Below are 25,281 nucleotides of genomic sequence, written 5' to 3' on the forward strand. Positions count from 1 at the left end.
AAATCAAACACCATCTTAACCAGTTGATCAAAATTAACATTACCAATGGGGAGAGATGGGTACTATGTGGATGCCCTGCTGCTGCTGCTGCTGCTGCTGCTAAGTCGCTTCAGTCGTGTCCGACTCTGTGCGACCCCACAGACGGCAGCCCACCAGGCTCCGCCGTCCCTGGGATTCTCTAGGCAAGAATACTGGAGTGGGTTGCCATTTCCTCCTCCAGTGCATGAAAGGGAAAAGTGAAAGTGAAGTTGCTCAGTCGTGTCCGACTCTTAGCGACCCCATGGACTGTAGCCTACCAGGTTCCTCCATCCATAGGACTTTCTAGGCAAGAATACTGGAGTGGGGTGCCATTTCCTTCTCCAGTGCATGAAAGGGAAAAGTGAAAGTGAAGTTGCTCAGTCGTGTCCGACTCTTAGCGACCCCACGGACTGTAGCCTACCAGGTTCCTCCATCCATAGGATTTTCTAGGCAAGAGTACTGGAGTGGGGTGCCATTGAGAAGGACACAAAATCACTGATGCAGTGGTCCAGCCAGGAAAGTATGACCCCTTAATCTAACCATAAGGAAACATCAAATTACCCAAAATAAGGAATATTCTGGATAAAAAATAAAGAGAGGAGGGATAATATTCCAAGTTTCATAAAAGCAAAAATAAGACTTTGGATATATTCCGTATCAAGGGATCAAAGAAATGCTGAGAACAAAATACAACACCTGATGCTAGAATGAAAAAGAAAAAAGATGGTATAAAGGACATTCGTGAGTCAACCAACAAAAATGGAATACCAACACTAAAGCACTATATGAATAGTAGGTTTACTAACAGTGAAAACTATACTGTGGTTATGTAAGAGAATACACTTATCATCAAGAAATATCTATTAAAGTGTTTGAGAGGTAAAGGGATATAATGGATGCAACTTACTTTCAAATGGTACAGAAAGAAAAATACTGTGTATATAAAACATAATGAGAAAGTAAGTGATAAAGCAAATAATGCCAAACTTTAACAACAGTCCACTCTGGGTCAAGGATATGGTAGGTTTTCTTTCTCTCATTTTTATTCTTGTATCATTTCCATAAGTTTGGTAGTATTTCCTGTCAAATTCAAAAAGTTGGGGAGGCACTTAGGATGGTTAGGATAGGAAAGAAAGCAATGGGTAATATGCTGGGGGTAGGATATACAGCGACAACGGAGGAATGGAGCAGAGAGACGCACCAAGACTGATTTAACAACTCAGGACATTATTCCACCGCTTAGAAAGCTCTTGACCTTGATTCTATTTGCTCCTAACGGGCTGTATTCCTCAGGTTAGTGTGTGGTACAGAAGCCGGCTGGCATTCCTAATGCTGACAGAGGCAGTGCTGTGACAGTAAACAGCACTGAGCTCTGGAGTCGGTCTGCTTGAGTTTGAAACCCGTGAGATTTATACAATGCATAACTTTGGGCAAGTCATTTAATCTCTCTCTGTGCCATAATCTCAGGAAGATTTTTTTCAAGTATCTCAATCTCAGTAGCTGTAAAGAGTTAAATGAGGTAGTAACCTCCGAGCGCACAGCTGGTCCCGGACATGTTTCCTATTCAACAAATGGGAGATCCTGCATCACCACTGCTTACAGAGTTTCTGATGCGTTTCTGACAGGGAAAGACCACCACGGTGAGAAATTCCAACTGCACATAATTTATCCCTACACAATCTGAACATAGTGAATTTAGTCAGGCAAACCTAGTTGTGAGTACTCCATAAGCATAGGCAAGATGGAAGAAAAATTAGTTGAAGCAGGAAAATGTCTTCAGACTCAGATGAAATAACCTTGAATTTCCACATAAAGTTAACAAGAGGACGTCCAATCAAGTGCACACAAAACCCAGGTAACAGCCTCAGCAGTCATGCTCTAGGCCACTGATACTCAGTTACTTTTCTTATTTTCAAACTTCACACATAAACCTCCACAAGCCAAAGATAAGGCACATTAACCATTTTTTATGTAAGTATATAATTGCCAATTTTAAAAGATGAATACTTTTTAAAATGTGTCACTCAAGTCTTTCTTCCTCAAGAGTTTTCCCATTTTTTTAATTCAAGTACAGTAAGAAATTTCCTATATAAAGAAACTGTAAAGCTTTACAACATTTCTATAATGAATGGTATGCTCCCCTTAGTGGTTTACTTACGGGAAAAAAAACCCACAAAATTCTAAAAAACATAATAAAAATAAAAACAGCCCACAAAATTCTTTCAGCATTATCTTTGGAAGTAGCAAAAATTTCAAATACTAGCTATTATACAAATATGTGGTTGTCTCTTATTTAGCGAAAAATAAAAAATTATTCTATTTAATCTTTTAGCAAAAATAATACTATGACCTTGACTAATATAAACAAGTAACATCTCTACATTAGTTTAAAACAATTAAATAAAAATACCTGTTCCAACAAAAGGATCAAACACAATATCATTTTTTTTCACTTTTCCATGGTTGGCCATGATAAACGATAAACCAGCATCCATGCTCGTATTTCCAATAAAGTGTCTCTTTTTGACACTGTATGACTCAATAAGCTCTCTCTGTCCATCTGCAATCTAGATCAGAGATATTTTTCAATAAGTACAAATCTACGAAACAGATTTAAAATAATTATTCACATTAAACCCACAATATCTTGATGACAATAACTTTCCACTTAATCACTGCTTCATATAAAAATGTGACTGAGGCAGTTTCAGACAGACACTTTTTATTTCTTAGTGTGTTCCCATTTACTTCTACTTTTCAAAGTAAATTTGAATTGAATTTGAATGCAATTATTCCAGGAGCTGGTAGGGAGCTCCAGGCACCTCTTTTACTCTCCTAAGTAGCAATCTCTTGTAGCATAAGCCACAGGTTCCATTTGCCCCCTCAGTGCCTCAGGGGAGTGGGCAGAACTGCTCTGCAGTAATATCATTTAAGACTGGAAACCTTGATCACAGAGCTCCACAAATGAGGATCCTGCAGCCACAGTACTCTGCTTTTTCTCTGCTTTTATTTAAAAAGTAGTTCACACTTTCCGACAAGTTTTGGGTTAAGGTTTCCAGCTACATAACCTCCTACCTAGGCCCCAGATCTTATAATAATCCTCTTGCATTTTATCAGAATCTCTGGAAAAAACAAAACACACAACCACATATTCTCCACTGATTTTAATTCACACAATAGTTCTGACTCTTCAGCTCCTTTTAAGTTTTACATATAAAGAGTCCAATTCAAAGGACTAACATTTATGTTTTAAAGAAAACTAAAATAGGTAAAAAGAACACTTGCTTACCCATCTACCAAAATAAATATTATGTGGATTTTCAGGGATGTGGTTTGGGTCCAAACCATAATCCTCCAAAATAGAGAATATATGTTGGGGCTTCTTTAAATTTACTTTCCCTTCAAATGGCAGAAATTCAAGTGCCTAAAAAATAAAAGTAACTCTAAATAATATAAATATCTAAAAGGAAAAATAGTGCTTATACAATAATTCCTACCTTGTAAGTCTGGTATCAGCGTTAAATAAGACAAAACATAAAAAGTGCTTAACATACAATGTGGTACAAAAGCACTCAGTAGACATTGGGGATTCTTATGTATCAATGGTGGCTGCTGCTGTTGCTGTTGCTGCTGTTAAGTCGCTTCAGTCGTGTCCGGCTCTGTGCGACCCCACAGATGGCAGCCCACCAGGCTCCTCTGTCCCTGGGAGTCTCCAGGCAAGAATACTGGAGTGGGTTGCCATTTCCTTCTCCAATGCATGCATGCATGCTAAGGTGCTTCAGTCATGTCTGACTCTGTGTAACTCCATGGACAGCAGCCCATCAATGGTGGCTATTTTACATTAATCTCATAGGTCCTTTTAGCTTTGCTTTTGCGCGCATGCTCAGTCGTGTCTGACTCTTTGCGACCACAGGTTTTGGTTTTTGCTAAATTCACTTACATCTATCCGTTTGACTTTTTCTTCTTGTGTCAATGTTTTATTAAATGTGTGAATCTTTATTTTATATGTAGAATCTGAATGCAGAAATGGAACCTAAAATAAGAGCAGATAAATTCTTTAAGCTTCGTACATAGTACATATGCATATAGTACAGTATCTACAGATATGCTTATATAAAACCACACTTGCTACATACCATCTTCTCTACAGGGTAGTTTTTAAGAGAACTGTACAGCTCCTCTGGGCACTTTCCATGACCCCACAGTTCAAATATAGACCTAGGAAATAAATGATTGGCACTAACCTCAGTAAAAAAAAAATTAGTTTATACAGTAACATGTAACAATTATTTCACTGGTTCTTTATGCTCGATCTACCAAAACAATTACTGCCTATGTTTCTAAGCTATTAAATGAGAAATACGTATCCTGAAAACAAATATAGCTTAAGTCTAAATTACAAACACAAGTTGAACTTTACACAGAAGAAGAATTTATAAATCAAAATCTTTTTTGAAGTCTTCGTCATTATCATTTCATTTTTTTTTAAACTAGAACACAAATGATGTCATAAAAAATCACTTCTTTTAATGAAACAGTTATAAAGTACAGGAAATTCGATATTTCCCAATGTCTTCTATATAAAACAAAAGGAAAAATGACTGGATAAAAATGTTACCATTTAAAGCTAGCCATATTTGGTAACACTCAGTAATTGTTACTTTTAAATACAAAGTTCTTACTATGAAAAAAATCTCAAGCTTATATCTATTTTAAGAAATAAAAAAAATTAAGCAAAATTTTATTGCAATCAACAAAACCGTTCTTAGAATCAGCTATAAAGAAACTTGATCTATATATTACAGTTTTGTGCATCTAAAATCAACTACTTTATGATTAGAAAAAATGCTGCTCTCAGGACTGCAAATATTACCCTTTGAAAATGAATTCCTCCTTTCTCTTGTACTGAATTTATAGAACAGGGCCTCTATAATTACACTACTCTTACTTAGCTAAGTAAGAGCTAACATTTAACATAACTCAAAGTACCAGGGACTGTTTTAAGGCCATTTAATATTAATTCAGGTATTCCTCATAGGAATCCTGAGGTAACTGTCAGTATCATCATCCATTTAACCAGTAAGGAAACTGAGGCACAAAAAGATTAAATGACTCTCTCAAGTCATACAGCAATTTGTAAGGTAGGATTCAAACCCCAATCCATCTGACTCCAGAATCCATTCACAACTTCTCCATGCAAAAAGACAAGAACGCCAGGTCATTCAGGAAAGGCACAGACAACGCCACAATTCGTAATTATCCCTAATGAACTATTATGCAGTAATAATAAAGCAACTAATGCTTGGAGTGATAACCCAGAATCAGTAAAAATAATACTCTATAACCTCTTTCAGAGAGTATTTATATACCATAATAAGTTTATATGTAAATGGAAAAATAAAAATATTCAATATATAACGTCATAAGCTTCCATTTTAACTAGCACATTGGAGTAACACCTTTTATGATTTAAATTTTCAGAGTAAACTGTTTCCATATATATGACTGCACTATCATGATTCCTATTTTAGAGATTAGAAAACTTATATGGATTGCAACATTTCCCATGGGTGCTATATAAAAAAGCATGGGTGTCAACTTATTAATATCAGTATGATCAAAAATATTTCACTGATTATAGCAGTAATAATGAAACCTTTCTGACAAATAATGCTTTAAGAAACTATCCTTCAAAGGAAGGAGGGTTAGAACTGGGAAATGTACACAGGGAGCACCAATCGTTGCTATACTGGTTTATTTATTTTTTTAAAAAAATTGTGGCAAATTACCTCAAAATGTTGAGATTTAACAAGGTAGGTACCTAGGCATTTGTTATATTTTTCACTCTGTAATATGCTCAAAAAACTGTGCATGTTAAAAATAAGTCAAACAAAATCAACTTGCAATCCCTATTCTACCACAAAAAAAAAATCTGAATTTAAGTTAGTTCTGAATACACACTTCTAACGTCTATTATTCAAGAATAATTAATGCTACAATTAGGATTGTGAATTTTATCCTCTGGAAGTGAATTCCCCTTTATCTATTAATTATAGAGAGAACGCCTCCACAGTGATACTACTTGTACTTAGTTATCACTTAAGGTATAACCTCAGCTACGCAAAACATAAACAGACTAAAAAGCGAAGTCAAGTGGGCCTTAGGAAGCATCACTACAAACAAAGCTAGTGGAGATGATGGAATTCCACTTGAGCTACTTCAAATCCTAAAAGATGATGCTGTGAAAGTGCTGCACTCAATATGTCAGCAAATTTGGAAAACTCAACACTGACCAAAGGACTGAAAAAGGTCAGTTTTCATTCCAATCCCAAAGAAAGGCAATGCCAAAGAATCCTCAAGCTACAACACAATTGTACTCATCTCACATGCTAGCAAAGTAATGCTCACAATTCTCCAAGCTAGGTTTCAACAGTATGTGAACTGAGAAGTTCCAGATGTTCAAGCTGGATTTAGAAAAGGCAGAGGAACCAAAGAGCAAACTGCTAACATCCGTTGGAGCAATGAAAAAGCAAGAGAATTCCAGAAAAACATCTACTTCTGCTTCATTGACTATGCTAAAGCCTTTGACTGTGTGGATCACAACAATCTGTGGAAAATTCTTCAAGAGATGGGAATACTGGACCATCTTACCTGCCTCCTGAGAAATCTGTATGCAGGTGAAGAAGGAACAGTTAGAACCGGACATGCAACAATACTGGTTCCAAATAGGGAAAGGAGTACATCAAGGCTGTATACTGTCACCTTGCTTATTTAACTTATATGCAGAGTACATCATGAGAAATGCCAGGTTGGAAAAAGCAGAAGCTGGAATCAAGACTGCTGGGAGAAATATCAATAACCTCAGATATGCTGATGACACCACCCTTATGGCAGAAAGTGAAGAGGAACTAAAGAGTCTCTTAATGAAAGTGAAAGAAGAGAGTGAAAAAGCTGGCTTAAAACTCAATACTCAAAAAACTAAGATCATGGTATCCAGTCCCATCAGTTCATGGCAAATATATGGGGAAACAATGGAAACAGTGAAAGACTTTCTTTTCTTGGGCTTCAGTATCACAGTAGATGGTGACTGCAGCCATGAAATTAAAAGACGCTTACTCCTTGAAAGAAAAGATATGACCAGCCTAGACAGCATACTGAAAAGCAGAGACATTACTTTGCCAATAAAGGTCCATACAGTCAAAGCTACGGTTTTTCCAGTAGTCAAGTATGGATGTGAGAGTTGGACCATAAAGAAGCTAAGCACCAAAGAACTGATGATTTTGAACTGTGGTGTTGGAAAAGACTCAAGAGTCCCTTGGACTGCAAGGAGATCCAACAAGTCCATCCTAAAGGAAATCAGTCCTGAATATTCATTGGAAAGACTGATGCTGAAGCTCCAATATTTTGGCCACCTGATGTGAAGAACTGACTCACTAGAAAAGACCCTGATGCTGGGAAAGACTGAAGGCAGGAGGAGAAGGGGAATGAAAGAGGATGAGATGGTTGGATGGCATCACTGACTCAGTGCACAAGAGTCTAAGCAAGCTCCAAGAGTTGGTGATGGACAGGGAAGCCTGGCATGCTGCAGTTCATGGGGTCAAAAAGAGTCAGACACGACTGAGCAACTGAACTGAACTGAAAAAGCGGCCAGGGATATTATTTCATAATGTTCCACAAGTGTTACACAACTATTTACTGTACCATTACTCAAATGCATTCATCAAAGATATAAGCTTTGAAGGAAGCATACAAATCTAGTTCTCAATAAGCTATTTTAAGCCTATAAGATTTATCTTTGGAATTCAAACATCTCTCAGAGCCACAAATTTTAATATGCTAATATACAGTGGTAATTATTCAAATGTGTTTTTTAGTTCTGTTTCCATTTTCTCATCATTTTATTGACTAAGTAAAACTCATTAACAAGCTTCAATTGATGAGATTAGATTTAGCAATGCAGCTAGTTTTCAATTGTTATTAAGTCACCAAGTCATGCCCTACTCTTTGGGACCCCATGGGCTGCAGCATACCAGGCTTTCCTGTCCGTCTCCTGGAGTTCGCTCAAACTCGTATCCATTGACTTGGTGATGCCATCCAACCACCTCATCCTCTGTTGCCCTCTTCTCTTCCTGCCCTCAATTATATGGAGGTTGTAATCTACTCAATAATAAAGCATTGCTAACCATATTAACAAAACAATATATATGTAAATTCTTATTTGCACTGCATTATTAAATATAATTTCCAAGCAAAAAGAAGAAAGTTCTCAGAAATCTGTCAAAATGTTTGGGGGATTGGAGGGGAGTGTTAAAAAAAATAAAGCAAGGATAGTATAAGTTTTTCAATTTGAAAATGCTAGTTGAAAATGCAGTTTAATTTCCAAACCCAAAGGCAGATTTTTCCAACAATGAAAAAAGAAGAAAGGAAAAAAGAATAGATACTAATAATGAAAGCCAGAAAACAGGCAGGATAAACAAGAATGACATCATTATATAAATTCAGATCAAGATATTATAATTAGAATTACACTAACAAATAAAACAGTAAAACATATTTTATGGCAGACTTCATTTTTTGTCATCTTACACTTCGCCAATCTGTTCATCTAATTAAAAACCATCTATAAGAAAAACATTTTTAGGCTTTCAATACTTTGGTTATAATTAAATGTGGCATTTTTCCTATGTAATAACATAGCATTTACATCTTAAACCATATGCTTGCTTAATATAGAAGTTTAAAAAATTATTCTAAAGCATGTGTTTCTGCATTTCATCATTTGAGATTCTCTCATCCACAGTTTGAGTAGGTAACTCTCCTCTGTTCTCTTACCACCATCCAGTGGCAAATACACGTAACTACAAGCTAAACTGAGCTCCTCACAACAATCAACCCCTTCTGCTTTCTGCCAATATAGCAAACAGGACAGAGTAGTCATGAGGAGTCCAGCTTACACTTATGCAGGAGAACATAATAAGTTTTTCTTACTTGGCACACACTGTCCGTTTCATTAAGTTTCTGGCAATATCCTCAGAGGGAATGCTGAGAATCCAAAAAGGAGACTGAAAGAAATAATAATATACAACTTAAGTGGTTTTATGACCTTATTTAAGAAGTCAATAAGAAGAAATTCCTATTTGCTACTTTTATGTGAGAATATCTAATCTGACACTAACCAAAATAAAAACTGCTCCAATAGTGGAAAAAAATTAATTAATAGGTAACCTGTTAGGATAATACAGAACAAAATCAGAATATTTTTTTAAAAAATGACCATATAAATGAAAACATTTTTTACTGCAAATTTAAGGTTATTTAAATTTAAGGTTAATTTCATGTTTGCTCATATGTATCACGACCAAGAATTAATGCACATTATGCCTTTAAGTATAATCTCAGAATTTTTTTTTATTGTTGCTAATATTTTCTTACAATACAGTTATTTTGTTTTGAATTACTAAGTAATATATGTCTGAATCATCTCTTTTTTTTTTTTCCTAGCTAGCTTTGGCCACCTAAGAGGGTGGGGTCTCTGCAATAACTATGATGAAAAATTATATAGAGTATATTATTCAATTATCATTTATTATTGTATCCAAGGAAAAAAGTTCTAAGTGCATTGGGGGGTTTTAATGCCCAAGATTATAGGCATCTTTGTGCTCCACCCAGATAACTACTTGCTAGAATGCAGCAATATGTAGCAGGACCCCAACCTCAGTTCATCGCCCTCATCCAATTATATCCACACGCTCCCTCTTTTCCTCCTCCATCAATAACTGAAGTTCACTCAGGAGTAAAAGCCCAACACCAGGGAACTTTCAGTTTAAGTTCTCTCACTTTTTATGAGAAGTCCTCCCTGCCAGACCCAGTCTTGATTCCAATTTTTATACTATCCTACAAAAAAACTCAAAATAACCCAAACAGGGAAAAAGACAGTAACCTCAGTATTATTTTTATCAGAAAAAATTTTAAAGCAAGCTGAATGAAGTGAAATCATTACATAAATTATGGCTGAGTTAATTGATGGAAAATATACAGCCCTGTTAGTAATGAATGCTAAGCAGAGGTATGTGACTGTATTAATGCTATCAAATGAAAACAAGAATCAGAAGTTCACTGCTAGCGTTACAACTACGGGGGAAAACATGCATCAAAAGATTAGAAGGCAGTATCGCCAAAGTATAAGTCACGTCAAAGAAGAATTGTAAATGATTTTTTTTCTATTTTTTAAACTTCCCTAATACACTGATAAACTGTCGAACACAAAATATATGGCTCATAAACTCACAATTTCACACACGCATAATTAATTTCAAATTATAAAATGAGTACCAAAGTAAGTCTGAAAGCCAGCTAAATTCTAATTATACCTCATCAACAGAAGACAGACCTCTCTTCAATAAAGGGACAGATACAAATTATGTTAAACTACTGAAGTAAAATTTAAAAACTAATAAAGTGAGTGTTGGAGATAAATCTAACTTTCCAAAACAAAAAATTTCCCAAAATATCCTTTTTATTCAACTGCCCTTAAAAACACACAAGTAACCATAAAAATATAAATTTAAGATTTCTAAGGATACTATATATATGGGTCTAATAAAAAATATAAATTCAACTTACCTTTCCATAAGTTTCCTGACTACTGGTGAACTGGCCTCCAAAAAGTGAAAGCAAAGACTTTATCTCCTATATTGAAAATATTAGAGAATACATTTTAACACATGGAACTTAGAAGTATAATAAAATACAGTTATTAACACAATTTTTTAAAAAAAGAAAGAGGGGTTGATTATCTACCTAAAGGGCTTAAATGTCAATACCAGACAAATTATAACTCTGGGTTCTGAAAATATTTTACAGTCACAACCATGGAAAGCAATTTCTGAGAAATTTTAGGAAAAAAAAAAGTTGTCAAAAGATTTTGAGAAAATGCTGATTTCTGAAAAGGAAAAAAGCAGATTGCAAAAATGATATCTGACAATGGATCAATAAAAATAAAACCATTAGATGATTTGAGGATGTTCAGAAAGGAAATAACATGTTTGTAATGAGGTTTAGGACTCTTATTTCTTCTCTTTAAATATTAATTTCATAAACATTTTTCTCCTTGGCATTAGGATTACAAATTTTTCAGTAGGAAACAATATACTTTATGTTGAACACTTAGGTGTTTTCAAAATTTTATCAGTTTAAAACAAGGCTAAATACTCATTTTCATAAATATCTGCCTTTTTCCAAATTTTATATTGTTTAAGTTAGAGATGCAATAAACAATGATATTATACCCAGAGATGTGGAAAATTGTATGGCTTCTTAAAGTACATACGAAATACTTTCTTAAAGAATTATTCTAAGTTATAAGGTGAGAGTATCAATTTGCCTTCACCTGGGTTCGATCCCTGGGTTGGGAAGATCCCCTGGAGAAGGAAATGGCAACCCACTCCAGTACTCTTGCCTAGAAAATCCCATGGACAGAGAAGCCTGGTAGGCTACAGTCCATGGGGTCGCAAAGAGTCAGACACGACTGAGCGACTTCACTTTCACTGTTCGACTGGATGCTGTACTGTTTTTAATTAATTAAATATATGAAAAATAGCACTTTTAATTTGTTGTTTTAATTTTTTGATTACTCAGATAGAAAATTACTTTTAATGTATGTTTACAAGCTGCATTTGGAACCATTCTTTCTCTAGAATATAAAATCATTAGTTATGTATTAATTTATGATTAACAAAGACCAATAATAGAATTTTACCAAATGTCAGAAGAGAATCCTTTACAGATTGAGTCTGCTGTCTTGTCCAGTTAATTAGATGAATAAATATATGTTGAATTAAAAAAAAGAAAAGTGATTAGAGAGCATAACTATGGATTAATTGAATAAGTACAAGTTATGGTAAGTTAACCTCCTTTCTGGATAAAATTATATAACTAGAAAGAGAATACTACAGGTACTTTAAAAACATCAAGTATGCAAAGTTGAAATCTGTTCAGATAGTTCATATAGCCTATGAAGCAAATACTTTGTACTGGTAAACACAAGATGAGGATGCTGCTGCTAAGTCACTTCAGTTGTGTCTGACTCTGTGCGACCCCATAGGCGGCAGCCCACCATGCTCCTCTGTCCCTGGGATTCTCCAGGCAAGAACACTGGAGTGGGTTGCCATTTCCTTTTCCAATGCATGAAAGTGAAAAGTGAAAGTGAAGTTGCTCAGTCGTGTCCGACTCTTAGCAACCCCATGGACTGTAGCCTACCAGGCTCCTCCATCCATGGGATTCTCCAGGCAAGAGTAATGGAGTGGGGTGCCATTGGCTCTCCCAAGATGAGGATATGAACTTTATAATTTATACTGCTAACAAATTTTATCTCCTCAAATAACATAAAGCGGGTAGATTCCCACTCTGCTGGGTAGGTCTTACACAGAAGGAAACCTAATGCGAGGGTGCCTACAATCCCCCTTCCTCTCAGGCAGAGGAAGGAACAATCAACACCAAGCCCACCCTGAGCCCTGGTCACCATGGGAGAAAGTACACCCAGACCATGAAAGCCCTCCCCCCTCAAGACCCAGAAGAATGGGAGGTTTGTGCAACTAGTGCCTTATCTGTTTTTCCTTTTGTCTGTGTAACAAATCTTTTTTTTTAATCCCAGGTACTAGAAGGTGCTGCATTCACTTGAATCATATGGACCAAGAATTAGCACAGACTATCAGGAAATCACTGAAGGTAGTCCAATAGTTATTTTGCAACATAGATGACACAAATTTAAAAAGGAGGCATCATTCGACCTTGGAGGCAGGCCACAATTGGGTTTCCAATTCTTCCAAATAGCAGCTATGTGATTTTATACAAGAATCTTAACTCCCTCGACTACCAGTTCCCTCATCAATAAAACACGAATCAGCTACCTCAAAAGGTTAAAGAGATCTGCAACAAAAAGAGCAAAGAACCTAGGCTGTAATTGAAGGAATCAAGATAGTGATCACCACAACACTGTCCTTGAAGTTCAGTGAGTCAAGAAAGCAAGCAAGACTGACAATTATACTACTTAAAAGAAAAAATGAAAAAAAAAAAAGAAAAAATGAAGTTATAGATTAAGTTTCTTGGCCAAGAATGATTACTGTTCATTCCTTATTAAAGCATATTATGAAATCAGCTTTACATTCAAAGCATGAAAGTTTGCTGCTCTTGGAATACAGTTAGAAATGAGCAACGGGTTAAAGTACAAGGGTTCTAAGCGTTTAAAAAAAAAAAGTGACGATTATTCAAAACTTTATGGCATAGGATTAGCACCATTACCCAAAATCTAAGAAATGACTTAAAAGGGAGAGTAAATGTGATAATCCATGTTTCAAATTGAAAAGTAAAACATGTGTTAAAACTACCACATCAACCTACTTGGAAAAAGCAAAACAAAATTTTTATTCATCACATGGCAAATTTACTTTTCAGTTGAGAACCTTTTTACATCAGGAACAAAGAATTTAGACATTGGATACAAAAATATGGCATGATCTGGAGCATACCTGATGCATTAATTCACACGAGCTTTGCAGTTCTTTTAGCCACTCACTTTTTCATCCATTTAGTTTGCTTCAGAACCAGCAGTAAAATCCAGGTGTCTGAACTTTCCTTTTAATACAATAAGGCAGCTGCCAACTAAAACTGGCCCTGATTAACTGCACAGAGGTAAAACCAGAACCATATTTGCACTCTTAATCTTTCACTTTAAATCATATAGGCAGCTACTCATTACAGCTTTCCTGTCTAGCAGTTCTAATAATGTGTGTGTGTGTGTGTGTGTGTGTGTGTGTGCGCGCGTGCGCACGCGCACACACATGCATGCATGCACACTTAGTCAAATCCAACTCTTTGCCCCCCATGGACTATAGCCTGCCAGGCTCCTCTGTCCATAGAATTCTTCAGGCAAGAACACTTGAGTAGGTAGCCACTGCCTTCTCCAGGGGATCTTTGCTACCCAGGGATAAACTCACAGCTCTTGTGCCTCCTGCATTGGCAGGCAGGTTCTTTACCATGGTGCCATCTGGGAAGCCCTCTAACATAGTAGCTGGGTCCAAAAGCGTCCTTTTGATTGCCTTCCCCAAAGAGATCCTATTTCACTCAATTCAATATTTATTAAATGACTAATATATGCAAGGCATTGAGCTGTGTAAAGATACACAGTTACCGTGAGGGAGCTAGGGTCTAGTAGAACTAACATTTAACCTAGTAACTGAAATGTGAGGTGTGCAACAGTGAATGCCCTTAAAGAAGCAAAAATAATAATATACTAGAGTACAAAGGAAGAAAAGATTGCTTCAGTTTTAGAAGAAAAGTTTCAATGGAAACTCACTTTAAGCCCTGAAACACAGGGAGAATCTATACAGAAAGAGAACTTTCACTTTCAGTGATGGCAAGTCAATTCAAATCTAATTCAGGTAATTCAGATTAAGCCTCCTGTTGAGAAGAATTTTTAAAAAAAATGACCTCTACTTGAAGGCAGGAGAGATGACAAGAATTACCAGATCAAGATCCAGGACAGGACAGAAATCTCAAGGTACAGTCATTCTCTCCCTGGGAAATATATCGAATCCAAGAGTAGCGGTAAAAGTGGACAGCTTAATGGAGCCAGAAGAACAAAAAAGAGCACAGGGCCAACAATAAGAAGGAAAGAAAGTTTGATAAAACCACTCAGTTCAGACTGGAATCCCCCAAAGCTATGCACATTATCAAGTGCGTGCCAATCAGGGCAGAAACAGAACTCAAGGCCTGAAAATGAGTTCCAGTGATCCTGGAGGGTTGATGCTCCTATCTTCAAGAGCATCTGCATCATCCCAGCCTTCATGCATTTTTTAAAATAAATTTAAATAAAACTATATTAAACTTTATTAAATAAATTTAAATAAAACTATATCTGGCATCTATTTTAAAAACACCCAGCACACATGAAAAAGAAGCAAGAGAAACAATACATGAAAGAAACTGACCCACAGGACCCCTTTTATTAATTACATACTTTAACATAACAGTGCTTCCTACATTGAAGAGGATAAAAGACAAAATTAAGAATTTGGGCAGAGGAATAAAAAAAAAAAGAAATTGCGCATCTGAAAAAGAATCAAGGAAAAAAAAATCATAAACCTAAAATAACAAGTATGTGGGCAAATCTAAATGAACACTGACTCTATAAAACCAATAGACTGAAGAGTGGTACAGGAAAGACCCAAATAAGATGGTGGGAATGACAGGGAAGGGTATCTGGCTGCACCGTTTGTAGTGGGAGGTTGTGGGAGGGTGCAGAGGAGAAAATCATGCAATGGCAGGCTTTAAATGCCAGACTAGAGTTTCAGCCTTAGGACAATGGAGACAGAAGAGGACTGAGTTGTGGGGAGATGAAACTGGCACAAGTAAAGACACTAAGAAGAATTTAAGAAAGAAGAAACAGATAAAAAATCAGCAAACACTAGGGATGTTCTTTTTAAGGCTGCAGCCTAACCACTCCATTCTCCCTGCATTACCTGACTACAGGCGCTCACCCTCCTTGGCTTCTCTCTAGTTCCACCCTGGTGGGTTAGAGTCCCAGAGGATTCTAAGTGATGTCACTTCTCTGGTACTCCAGAGTTATCTTTTTAAAACACAAATGACTGCTAGTCACTTCATGATTTAAAAAGGAAAAATGTTTGCTACTTCTTGGCTTTAAAAGGAAATTAAAAAAAAAAAAAAAAAAGCCAGTGGTTCTCCATAATCTAAAATAAAATCCAAATTACTTCCAACAGTTTCAAAACACTCCAGAATCTGGATCCTAGCCACTTCTCTAGCCTCACTGTCCGTTACTTCATCCTCCTTCCCCATACAACCCACACCCAAACCACCATAAACAACCACCCCTCTGGGCCTCTACACTTGCTTTTCTTTCTCAATGAAGTGAGCTCTTGAGTCCTCTTCATCCTCAGAGTAGCTTCCTTATCAATTAAGATCTAATTAAAATATTACTTCCTCCATGAGACTCTATGCCCTTGCACCTCATCTTGCCAGCGCACCTGCTCAGCAACGCATTAGTCCTGAATCAGTGCAGCAGTCTTCCTGGGAAACTCGTAAGGCCAGTGAACTGAACACAACTGAAGAGAATCACAGAATCTTGGCACAATTACAAGTATGTGCTCTTCACCCCAGCTGAGTTTTCAGTGTCACTCTAACACTCGAGTTCTTCTCTACTCAACTGTTTAGCTCATCAGCTCCCTCTTTGCTCTCAATGATTATTTCAAATTTTTCTCAATTTCTCCATTCAACTGCTTGGTCCTCTATCTTTCAAGAAAGTACGTTGACTCATTCATTACCTAGAAAGTAGCCCTTCAGGCAACTACCCACACCTGCCCTAAGTCTCCTCTGCCCAAGCTCCCTTCTATGGAAAGGCCAACACCTCCCGCTGTGTCCTTACACCCTTCCCCTTCCCTCCAACCTACAAACACACCAATTTCTCCAACAGGGAAAGGGATTCTCCTTCGACTCTAGATCTCCCTCAAACTGTTAACCAATCTCTTACTTTCCCTTCTTTTGTTAAGAGCAGTCTATCTCTGCTTTTTCTAAAGATCACTAAACCAAGTAATCTGTTTCTCCCCTAAAACTATACAACCACTCTAGAAAAACCCTAAAGCTTTACCCCCTTGATTTCTTTGGTCTCATATTAAAAAAAAGAGACATCAACTTGCCGACAAAGGTCCATACAGTCAAAGCTATGGTTTTTCCAGTAGTCATTTATGGATGTGAGAGTTGGACCACAAAGGCTAAGCACTGAAGAATTGATGCTTTCGAACTGTGGTGCTGGAGAAGACTCTTGAGAGGCCCTTGGACAGCAAGGTGAGCAAACCAGTCAATCCTAAAGGAAATCAACCCTGAATATTCACTCCTCTTCTTTCCTTCAATTTTTGCAGCATTAGGGTCTTTTCCAGTGACTCGACTCTTCATATTAGGTGGCCAAAGTATTGGAGCTTCAGCATCAGCCTGGAATGCTACAGTCCATGGGGTCGCAAAGAGTTGGACACTACTGAGTGACTGAACTGAACTGACCCTTCTCTCCCAGGCTTCGCTGGTGGATCAGTGGTAAAGAATTTGCCTGCCAGTGCAGGAGACACAGGTTCAATTCCTGGGTTAGGAAGATCCCATGGAGTGGAAAATGGCTACCTACTCCAGTATTCTTGCCTGGTAAATCCCATGGACAGAGGAGCCTGGTGGGCTAGAGTCCATAGGGTTGCTAAAGAGCTGGACACAACTTAAGACACTACAACAGTCCTCCTCTCCCACTCTCTTGTCATTCTTTGCTACAAATTTGGTAGTTCAGTAATAATGAATAGCTTGTAATTCTAACTTACTTGTGTCTCTCCCTGGCCTGGCTAACTTCTACTCATCTTTTAAGTTACAGTTCAAGTGTTATACCCTCCTGAAAGCCATCTCAATGGCCAACACCTCCCACCCCTCAGATTTCCCTTCCATACGCTGGTATTTCACTGCGCGTCGATCACTGCACTTACCAAAGTTATTTCATAATGCTCTGTTTATGCATCTGGTCACCCTTTAGCCTAAACAGTAAACTCCGTGAAGACAGAAACTCTGTCATCGTTATATCCCCAACGTCCAGCACATTCTATTACATGTATTCTGAAAATCTTTCTTGAATGAATAAATAAAACAATTTCCCCAACTTTTCATCATTCAACCCTAGCACCCACATTCACCACCACTACTCCAACCCCCATGAAATTTGAGCCGCATATTCGATACTTAAAATACTACCCTAAGCATTTCTGTCCGCTGTCTCCATTCTCCCACAGTCGAAGAGCTCCAGGACCGGTCATATTCACCTACCTGCTGCTGCTGCTGCTAAGTCGCTTCAGTCGTGTCCGACTCTGTGCGACCCTATGGACAGCAGCCCACCAGGCTCCTCTGTCCCTGGGATTCTCCAGGCAAGAATACTGGAGTGGGTTGCCATTTCACCTACCTAACTCCGGTTAACTGGCACAAGGACAGAAGAATGAATAAATATGCTTAGCGAGGCTGAGAAGCTGTTTCGGACTTCTCTCTCACATCCTCTGCGGAGCTCAGACCTGTCCCAGGGGCCGAAGGACTGGGGGGGACGAGAGATCTCCCCGACAAGCACAGACCCCCAATCCCCGCGGGCTCCGACTGCGCGGGTAGCCTCCACCCGCACATCAACCCCCACCGCGCCGTCCTCTCCCGCCAGAAGCAGTGGACGGCCCTGCGGGCTCACCGGAAGGCGGAACTCCAGGTGCTCCTGGGCCATGAGCAGAAGATACCTGTTCAAGGTACCCGGCAGCGCCATCACAGCAGCCCACTACACGCCTGCGCGGCCCAGGGTGTCTCACCGTTTTCTTCCCCCACACACCACTTCCGCTGAAGCGGAGTCTAAGCCGGAAGCGAAAGTAGGGCAAGCCGGGCACTGTCCGGAGCTTGCCAGCTGTTGGAATTAGAACCGTGCGGCTCCGGGGGGAGGCTTCCTCCGGTACTAGGTGTGTGCTGGTTGAGGCCACCTTGTACCAGGAGCTTGTGTGAGATGCTGCGTTGTGTTCCAGAGCAGGTTGCGATGAGACAGTGTAGTTCCCAGTGATCCTCCACCTGAAATGTACTTTTAACTTTTAACTTTCCTACAACTCTTCAAATCCGAGTTCTTCAAACTGAACTGAAATTTCACTTACTTCCGTGCAGGCTTCTCCAAGCACTTCAGGCTTGGGGACTGACTTAGCTGGCCCACTCATTCAAGATTTAGTATGCTTTCTATATTTTCAATAACTTTCAAAGATACTTGCCTTGTAAGCCAATTAGAGTAAGCTTTTGAGGATGGAGGTCATCTCTTAACGATCCATTCTGTACCTCACAGAGAACAATGTCCTCCTCAAAGTAAGTACAGTTGATCCTTGAACAAGATGGATTTGTACTGCTTGGGGTCCAGTTGTATGTGGTGGTGGTTGTTGTTGTTTTTCCACTGAGTACTACTAAAGTACTACAAGGTTAGCGGTTGAAGGGCCAGCTATAAATTTTTACACAGATTTTCAACTTTGCAGGGGTTGGATACCCCTAATCCTTCCGCAAGACCGCACCCACCCCGTCTTGTTCAAGAATCAACTGTACTTGAGTTGTGTTGTTAGACGCAGGTGACAAGTCCATAGCCAATTGTATATTAAAACAATGAGGTAAGTTGCTTCCAACTATTCACACTGGCACCGATTTGATAGCAGATAGTTCATAAGTTCTAATAATTTACATATTCTATGTATATGTTGTTGCTTTTGCGGGTACTGAGTCTTTCGTGCTTTTGAGACCTGTTTAACATTCTACATAATATTGTGCAAAGTACAAAAGGGTTGGTATTCTGCATATCCCCACCATCAAGTGCCAAGATCATAGTTGATGCTTAGTGGAAGCGATTAAGAGCATAGGCTGTTGTCAGTCTTAGGTTCAAACTTCAGTTCCACTATTTACCATCGATATGCTCTTAAGCAAATTTCTTTGCCTCTTTTACGCTGTTTTATCGGAAATGGAATAATACTGCTTCCCTTAAGGGATTGTTCTGATTGAGATAATGTACATAAAGAGTTTAATAAATTGTATGGAGAAAAGGGGCTTCCCAGGTGGTGCTAGTGGTAAATAACCCACCTGCCAATACAGGAGACGTAAGAGAAGTGGGTTTGATATCTGGGTTAGGCAGAAGGCATAGCAATCCACTCCAGTATTCTTGCCTGAAGAATCCCCATGGACAGAGAAGCCTGGTGGGCTACCGTCCATAGGGTTGCAAAGAGTTGGACATGACTGAAGCAACTTAGTACATGTAGGGCAAAAAAATAAAAAAATTTAAGGAGATTTTTCTTCTTGTAAAAAAACTGTAAGAAAATTCTTCTTAACAAGCCATCTACTTTTTTTCAGTAAGATGTCTTGATAAGCCCACTTGAAGTAAGTGAGCCTCTGAATGTCTCTTGGCCAAGGCTTCAGAGGGGGATAAAACTACTACATGGGAAAAGGGAGTTGTTGACTCCTTTGAGAAAAGAGGCCAAGGTAGGCACAGAACCGATGAAATGTTAGGACAAGGATGTGCAGTGCTTGACAAGCCCCCATCCCCCAAGTTTCTCAGAATGATTAAATACTATACATGAGATTTTGATGGAACAGCTTTTTAGGGGGTATAAAGAAGTGCTGATTTTCATGGCTGGGTTGATTTGGTACTGTGCAGAAATAGCAAGTGAGAATACTGCCCCTAGGAAAACCCAGATGAATTCAAGTTTCACAGATTTTTCACGTTGAGATCCTTTGACCTAAGGTTCGTAACTAAATCCCCACTAATTCTTCACTCCAGAAATGAGCAGGAGAGCATCTGCATCATGAATCTCAAAGTGTTGGCTACGTGGTCTGGGGAGATAGAAATTAACCCTGCATAGGCCATTAGGGTTAGTGTGGAACTACTCTGAGATCAATTAAACTGCCTTTGGAGGAATCACAGCTAGAACTCTTCAATATTTTTGGGCTTTCTAGAGTAGTTAAGGAGCAGCAGGAAGGTATGGACTTGGGAATTTGGTGTTCAAACTAGCGTCTAGAGACTTGCAATTTAAAAAAAATAATTTTGTTGAAGTATAGTTCATTTCCAGTATTCTGTTAGTTTCTTGTGTACAGCAAAGTGATTCAGTTATACATCTATATATTTTTCATATCCTTTTCCATGGTTTATTATCAGATATTGAATATAGTTCCCTGTGCTGTTCAGTAGGACCTTGCTGTTATCCATTCTATATATCATAGTTTGCATCTGCAACTCAAAAAAAAAAAGTACTGGCAGGAGTTAAGAGGTTCAAATTCTGTCTTCTGGGAGCTTATTCAAAGCTCCATTTTTGTTTCATCTATCCAGACAGATCTCTTAGAGACCTGGCTCCTCTTGTGAGATTGGAGCCTCTGGGATAGGCTGCTCTTATTATTCTCAGGAGAGGAGAATTTTGACTTCAGGTTATAATAGGTCACTACAGTGTTGAGACTAGTAGGACATAGTGAAGCTAGGAAATGAGAGTTAACAGGCCCAGCAGCAGAAGTGGGACAATACATCTAACTGAACATCTAACACCTGAAAAGTGTTTAGATGTCACAAAGAAACACAGGGATTTGTGAACCAATGAGAGGGAGAAAAGTATGTATTAAGACTAGATTTTTGCAACAAATTAAAAGCAAGGGGATTTTTAGCAGTTCAAAGAGTACAGATTTGTTGTAACAAGTCATGTAAGAACTATGAAAACTTCACTATAATGAAGCATTCCTGAGAGAGTTCTGTTTCACAGGATTCCAAAAGAATACTCAGCATCTTCAGTCTTAATGAAGATAATTCAGGAAGAAAAGAGAAAAAAAAAAACTGGCTGCTTTCAGGAAACAAAACTGAACAAAGTGGGACTCTGAGTTCAAACTCAGCTCCTAGAGGTCAAATTTCCAACAAGCAAGATCTCCAGATGAGGATAAAAGTAGATCCCATCTTCCGGTCGAAAGACTCCCCAGAACAAACCTGAAGTCCCAGTTGCAAACTAGACCAACTAATTTGCTTCCTGTGAAGCACAATCTGTGCATAGAAAAAAGTGTGAAGGGAAACAGGCTGGAGATTCAGCCTTCTCTCTTGGTCATCCTGCCACTTTCAAATAATCAAGGGCCATACACTTCCAGGCAGATGTAAGATGGCAGCATGATTGAGTTAGGCTCGAAACCAACTCTCCCCAACTGAGAAACTGCATGAAATCAAAACAATTTTTCCAAAAGGAGCCTAACCTAGGGCCTGCTGCCAAAATTAGGGATACCTTTCCTCTTTGAGCCTGTCCTTAATTTAATTCTTTTGTTTGCAATGAGATCAAGATTGCAAGATACCACAAAATGGTTTCAGTCTTTTACTCCACTTAAAATACAAGGCCATGCAAGACCTGGGTATCATCTACACTGCTTTAGGGTTCGGCTTTGTAGCTTAGGTGGCTCTGAACATCTTTGAACAAATGCCATTTATTACTTCTCTTGGGCAGAACTTGTGTACTAGGCAAAGTTCACAGTGCATTTGCTTTATCTGAGCCAGATCTTTCGTCTTTCTTTTTTCCTTCCTCACTTTCCTTCTCTCGCTTCTTTCTTTCCTTCCTAAAATATAAGAAGCAAAATATGATATCTAAATAAAGGCTTTTGACAAGTGTACATGCTAAGTTGCTTCAGTCGAGTCTGACTCTTTGCAACCCTGTGGACTGTAGCCCACAAGGCTCCTTTGTCCATGGGATTCTCCAGGCAAGAATACTGGAGTGGGTTGCCATGCCCTGCTCCAGAGGATCTTCCCAACTCAGGGATCAAACTCTTGTCTCTTACATCTCCTGCATTGGAAGACAGGTTCTTTACCACTAAGGCCACCTTTTGTTCGCAGATATTAAGTAGGTGTGCAGCTTTCCTAGGGGAAAAAAACACAGAGATTCTTATTTAGGCACCATTCTCAATAATCACCATCTCTTGATCCTATTTGCTTCCCATGAGTAGGAAAATAATCATATATAGTGTAGTTAGCTTCAGGTTCCGGAGAAAGATTTTCTTGAACATCTACTGTAACAGGGCCCAGAGAAGTTTTATTCAATCCCATAGGACACAGGTTCTTCAATTTAACTGCACACTGGAATTACCTGAAGACTTTTTAAAACTACAAGGCCTGGAATCTATCTCCAGAGACTCTAATTTGTCTGGTATGTGGCCTGAACACAGTTATTTTTAAAAACTCCTCAGTTTTTATTTACTGTGCAGCCATCAGCATATCACCTGGGAACCACTCAGAAATGCAAAATCCTGTCCCACCCTACATCAGACACTCCAGTGTAGGGCCCAGTAGTCTGTTTTCAGTAAGCCCATGAGGTGATTCAAATGCACACTGAGGTTTGAGAATCACTGCCAAGGAGAGATGGCATGGATGATGGATGGGCATTGAGTCCCAGGTACCACAGATAATAGCATGTTTCACCTTCTTCACACCCACCTTTGGGAAGAGAATTTATGTGATAAATTTGCAAAATGCTGCTAATATTTTCTCAGAAGATATAACAAGAAAATATTCCTCTTACTAGCCAGAATGAGAATGACAGATAAATCTCTTTAGCTGAGAAAATACCTAGTATAGCCTCCTGTGCTGTCACTTCAGTTGTATCCAACTCTTTGTGACCCTATAGACTGTAGCCCGCCAGGCTCCTCTGTCCGTGGTGATTTTCCAGTATAACCTCCTAAGGTAGGTGATTTCCTGTGGCTCAGGCTTGGTGATTAGAACTGAGGCTTCAGAGCAAGTTTTTAAATTCCAGAGTGAAAGTGAGATAAATGTGTCCCCAAGGCAAGGAGAGAAGTAGAGGAAAAGTGAATCAACAAGATAGCAGGAGCTAGATAACACTTTCCCCTTGCCCTGAAAATGTTTGGTTGTTAGCTGCACGAAATGCTTGGTATGGATCGATTCTTTGGAATATCAGGTTTCACACCTGAGTTATATTGGTCACGGACACTGCCATGAAGGACCTAACGCCAGGAAGATCCTGACATCTAGGTTGTACTCTTGATTTTTCGATTGAAAGCTGCCTGAAATCAGGGTTATCATGGTGCTCGACCAGATTTTGGTTTGTTATGGTAACGTTTTAAGAGACTCAAATTAAAATACAGTATTTCCTGACTGGTATCATGCATCAGTCACTGGGTTAAGGCAGTGGGAATACAAGGATAAAAAATCATCCAACTAAGAGTTTTAAATCCAATGGCAAGAAATACACCATATTTCCTGGCTAGACTGTGGAAGGTCTGTGCTAGGAAAATAAAATGTCATGGACCACAGCTGATGGTACGTTTAATAATGCTGTGGTTGAGGATGGGAAGTATCAGACATGACTTCCCCAAGGAGGTAACATTTTAACCTGGCCTTGAAAAGTGAACAGATTTTCAAAGGTGTGCTCAGTTTAGTTGAAATAGTAAAAAAAACATCTGGCATGTGGACTATGAGTACAGGAGATAAAGCTAAAAAGATTGATGAATAATATTGAGGGTAAATAGGACATTTTCATAAGAAAGAAAATTGCATAATCATGTCAGTAATTTAGAATGAACTCTGATGGAGGCTGTGTTAGAGAGGAACCAATAATGGAGGCAGAAAGCCCAGTCAACAGATTCTAGTAACATTCAAGGCAAGAGAGGATGAGTGTCTGAAAAGGCAGAGACTCTGGACACTCTCAGAAATGAACTGATTTGTTTTCAGTTCGGTTCAGTCACTCAGTCGTGTCCGACTCTTTGCGGCACCATGAACCGCAACACGCCAGGCCTCCCTGTCCATCCAGCTCCCGGAATCCAACCAAACCCGTGTCCATGGAGTCAGTGATGCCATCTAACCGTCTTATCCTCTGTCGTCCCCTTCTCCTGCCCTCAATCTTTCCTAGCATCAGGGTCTTTTCAAATGAGTCAGCTCTTCACATCAGGTGGCCAAAGTATTGGAGTTTCAGCTTCAACATCAGTACTTCCAGTGAACATCCAGAACTGATCTCCTTTAGGATGGATTGATTGGATCTCCTTGCAGTCCAAGGGACTTTCAAGAGTCTTCTCCAACACCACAGTTCAAAAGCATCAATTCTTCAGCACTCAGCTTTCTTCACCATCCAGCTCTCACATCCATACATGACCACTGGAAAAACCATAGCCTTAACTAGACGGACCTTTGTTGGCAAAGTAATGCCTCTGCTTTTTAATATGCTGTCTCAGTTCAGTTCAGTCGCTCAGTCGTGTCCAAGCCTTTGCGACCCCGTGAATCACAGCACGCCAGGCCTCCCTGTCCATCACCAACTCCCAGAGTCCACCCAAACCCGTGTCCATCGAGTCAGTGATGCCATCCAGCCATCTCATCCTCTGTTGTCCCCTTCTGCTCCTGCCCCCAATCTTTCGCAGCATTAGGGTCTTTTCCAATGAGTCAACTCTTCGCATGAGGTGGCCAAAGTATTGGAGTTTCAGCTTCAACATCAGTCCTTCCAATGAACACCCAGGACTGATCTCCTTTAGGATGGACTGGTTGGATCTCCTTGCAGTCCAAGGGACTCTCGAGAGTCTTCTCCAAGACCGCAGTTCAAAAGCATCAATTCTTCGGTGCTCAGCTTTCTTCACCATCCAACTCTCACATCCATACACAACTACTGGAAAAACCATAGCCTTGACTAGACGGACCTTTGTTGGCAAAGTTATGTCTCTGCTTTT

General features: G+C 39.0%; 1 protein-coding gene across 9 annotated transcripts in view; it reads right to left on the minus strand.

Moving 5' to 3' along the window:
- LOC145521356 (tRNA (guanine(10)-N(2))-methyltransferase TRMT11) overlaps positions 1-25,281 on the minus strand; it is a 188,398-nt gene that overhangs the window by 146,679 nt on the left and 16,438 nt on the right. For 2 of the 9 annotated variants that reach the window (XM_081529854.1, XM_081529853.1), the window contains exons 5-10: positions 10,642-10,707; positions 9,007-9,080; positions 4,155-4,236; positions 3,959-4,051; positions 3,308-3,442; positions 2,429-2,585 (exon numbers count right to left, since the gene is read on the minus strand). In XM_081529854.1, coding sequence (XP_081385980.1) covers positions 2,429-2,585; positions 3,308-3,442; positions 3,959-4,051; positions 4,155-4,236; positions 9,007-9,080; positions 10,642-10,707 — 607 coding nt within the window. Of the gene's footprint in view, positions 1-2,428; positions 2,586-3,307; positions 3,443-3,958; positions 4,052-4,154; positions 4,237-9,006; positions 9,081-10,641; positions 10,708-11,776; positions 11,818-17,880; positions 18,028-18,283; positions 18,372-25,281 lie in introns of those variants that run through there. The other 7 variants (XM_081529859.1, XM_081529858.1, XM_081529860.1 and 4 more) reach the window with 7 other exon arrangements.

The sequence above is a fragment of the Giraffa tippelskirchi genome, chromosome 9, assembly GCF_054371585.1.
Source record: "Giraffa tippelskirchi isolate mGirTip1 chromosome 9, T2T-mGirTip1v1.2.pri, whole genome shotgun sequence".
In the NCBI taxonomy this organism is placed as follows: domain Eukaryota; kingdom Metazoa; phylum Chordata; class Mammalia; order Artiodactyla; family Giraffidae; genus Giraffa; species Giraffa tippelskirchi.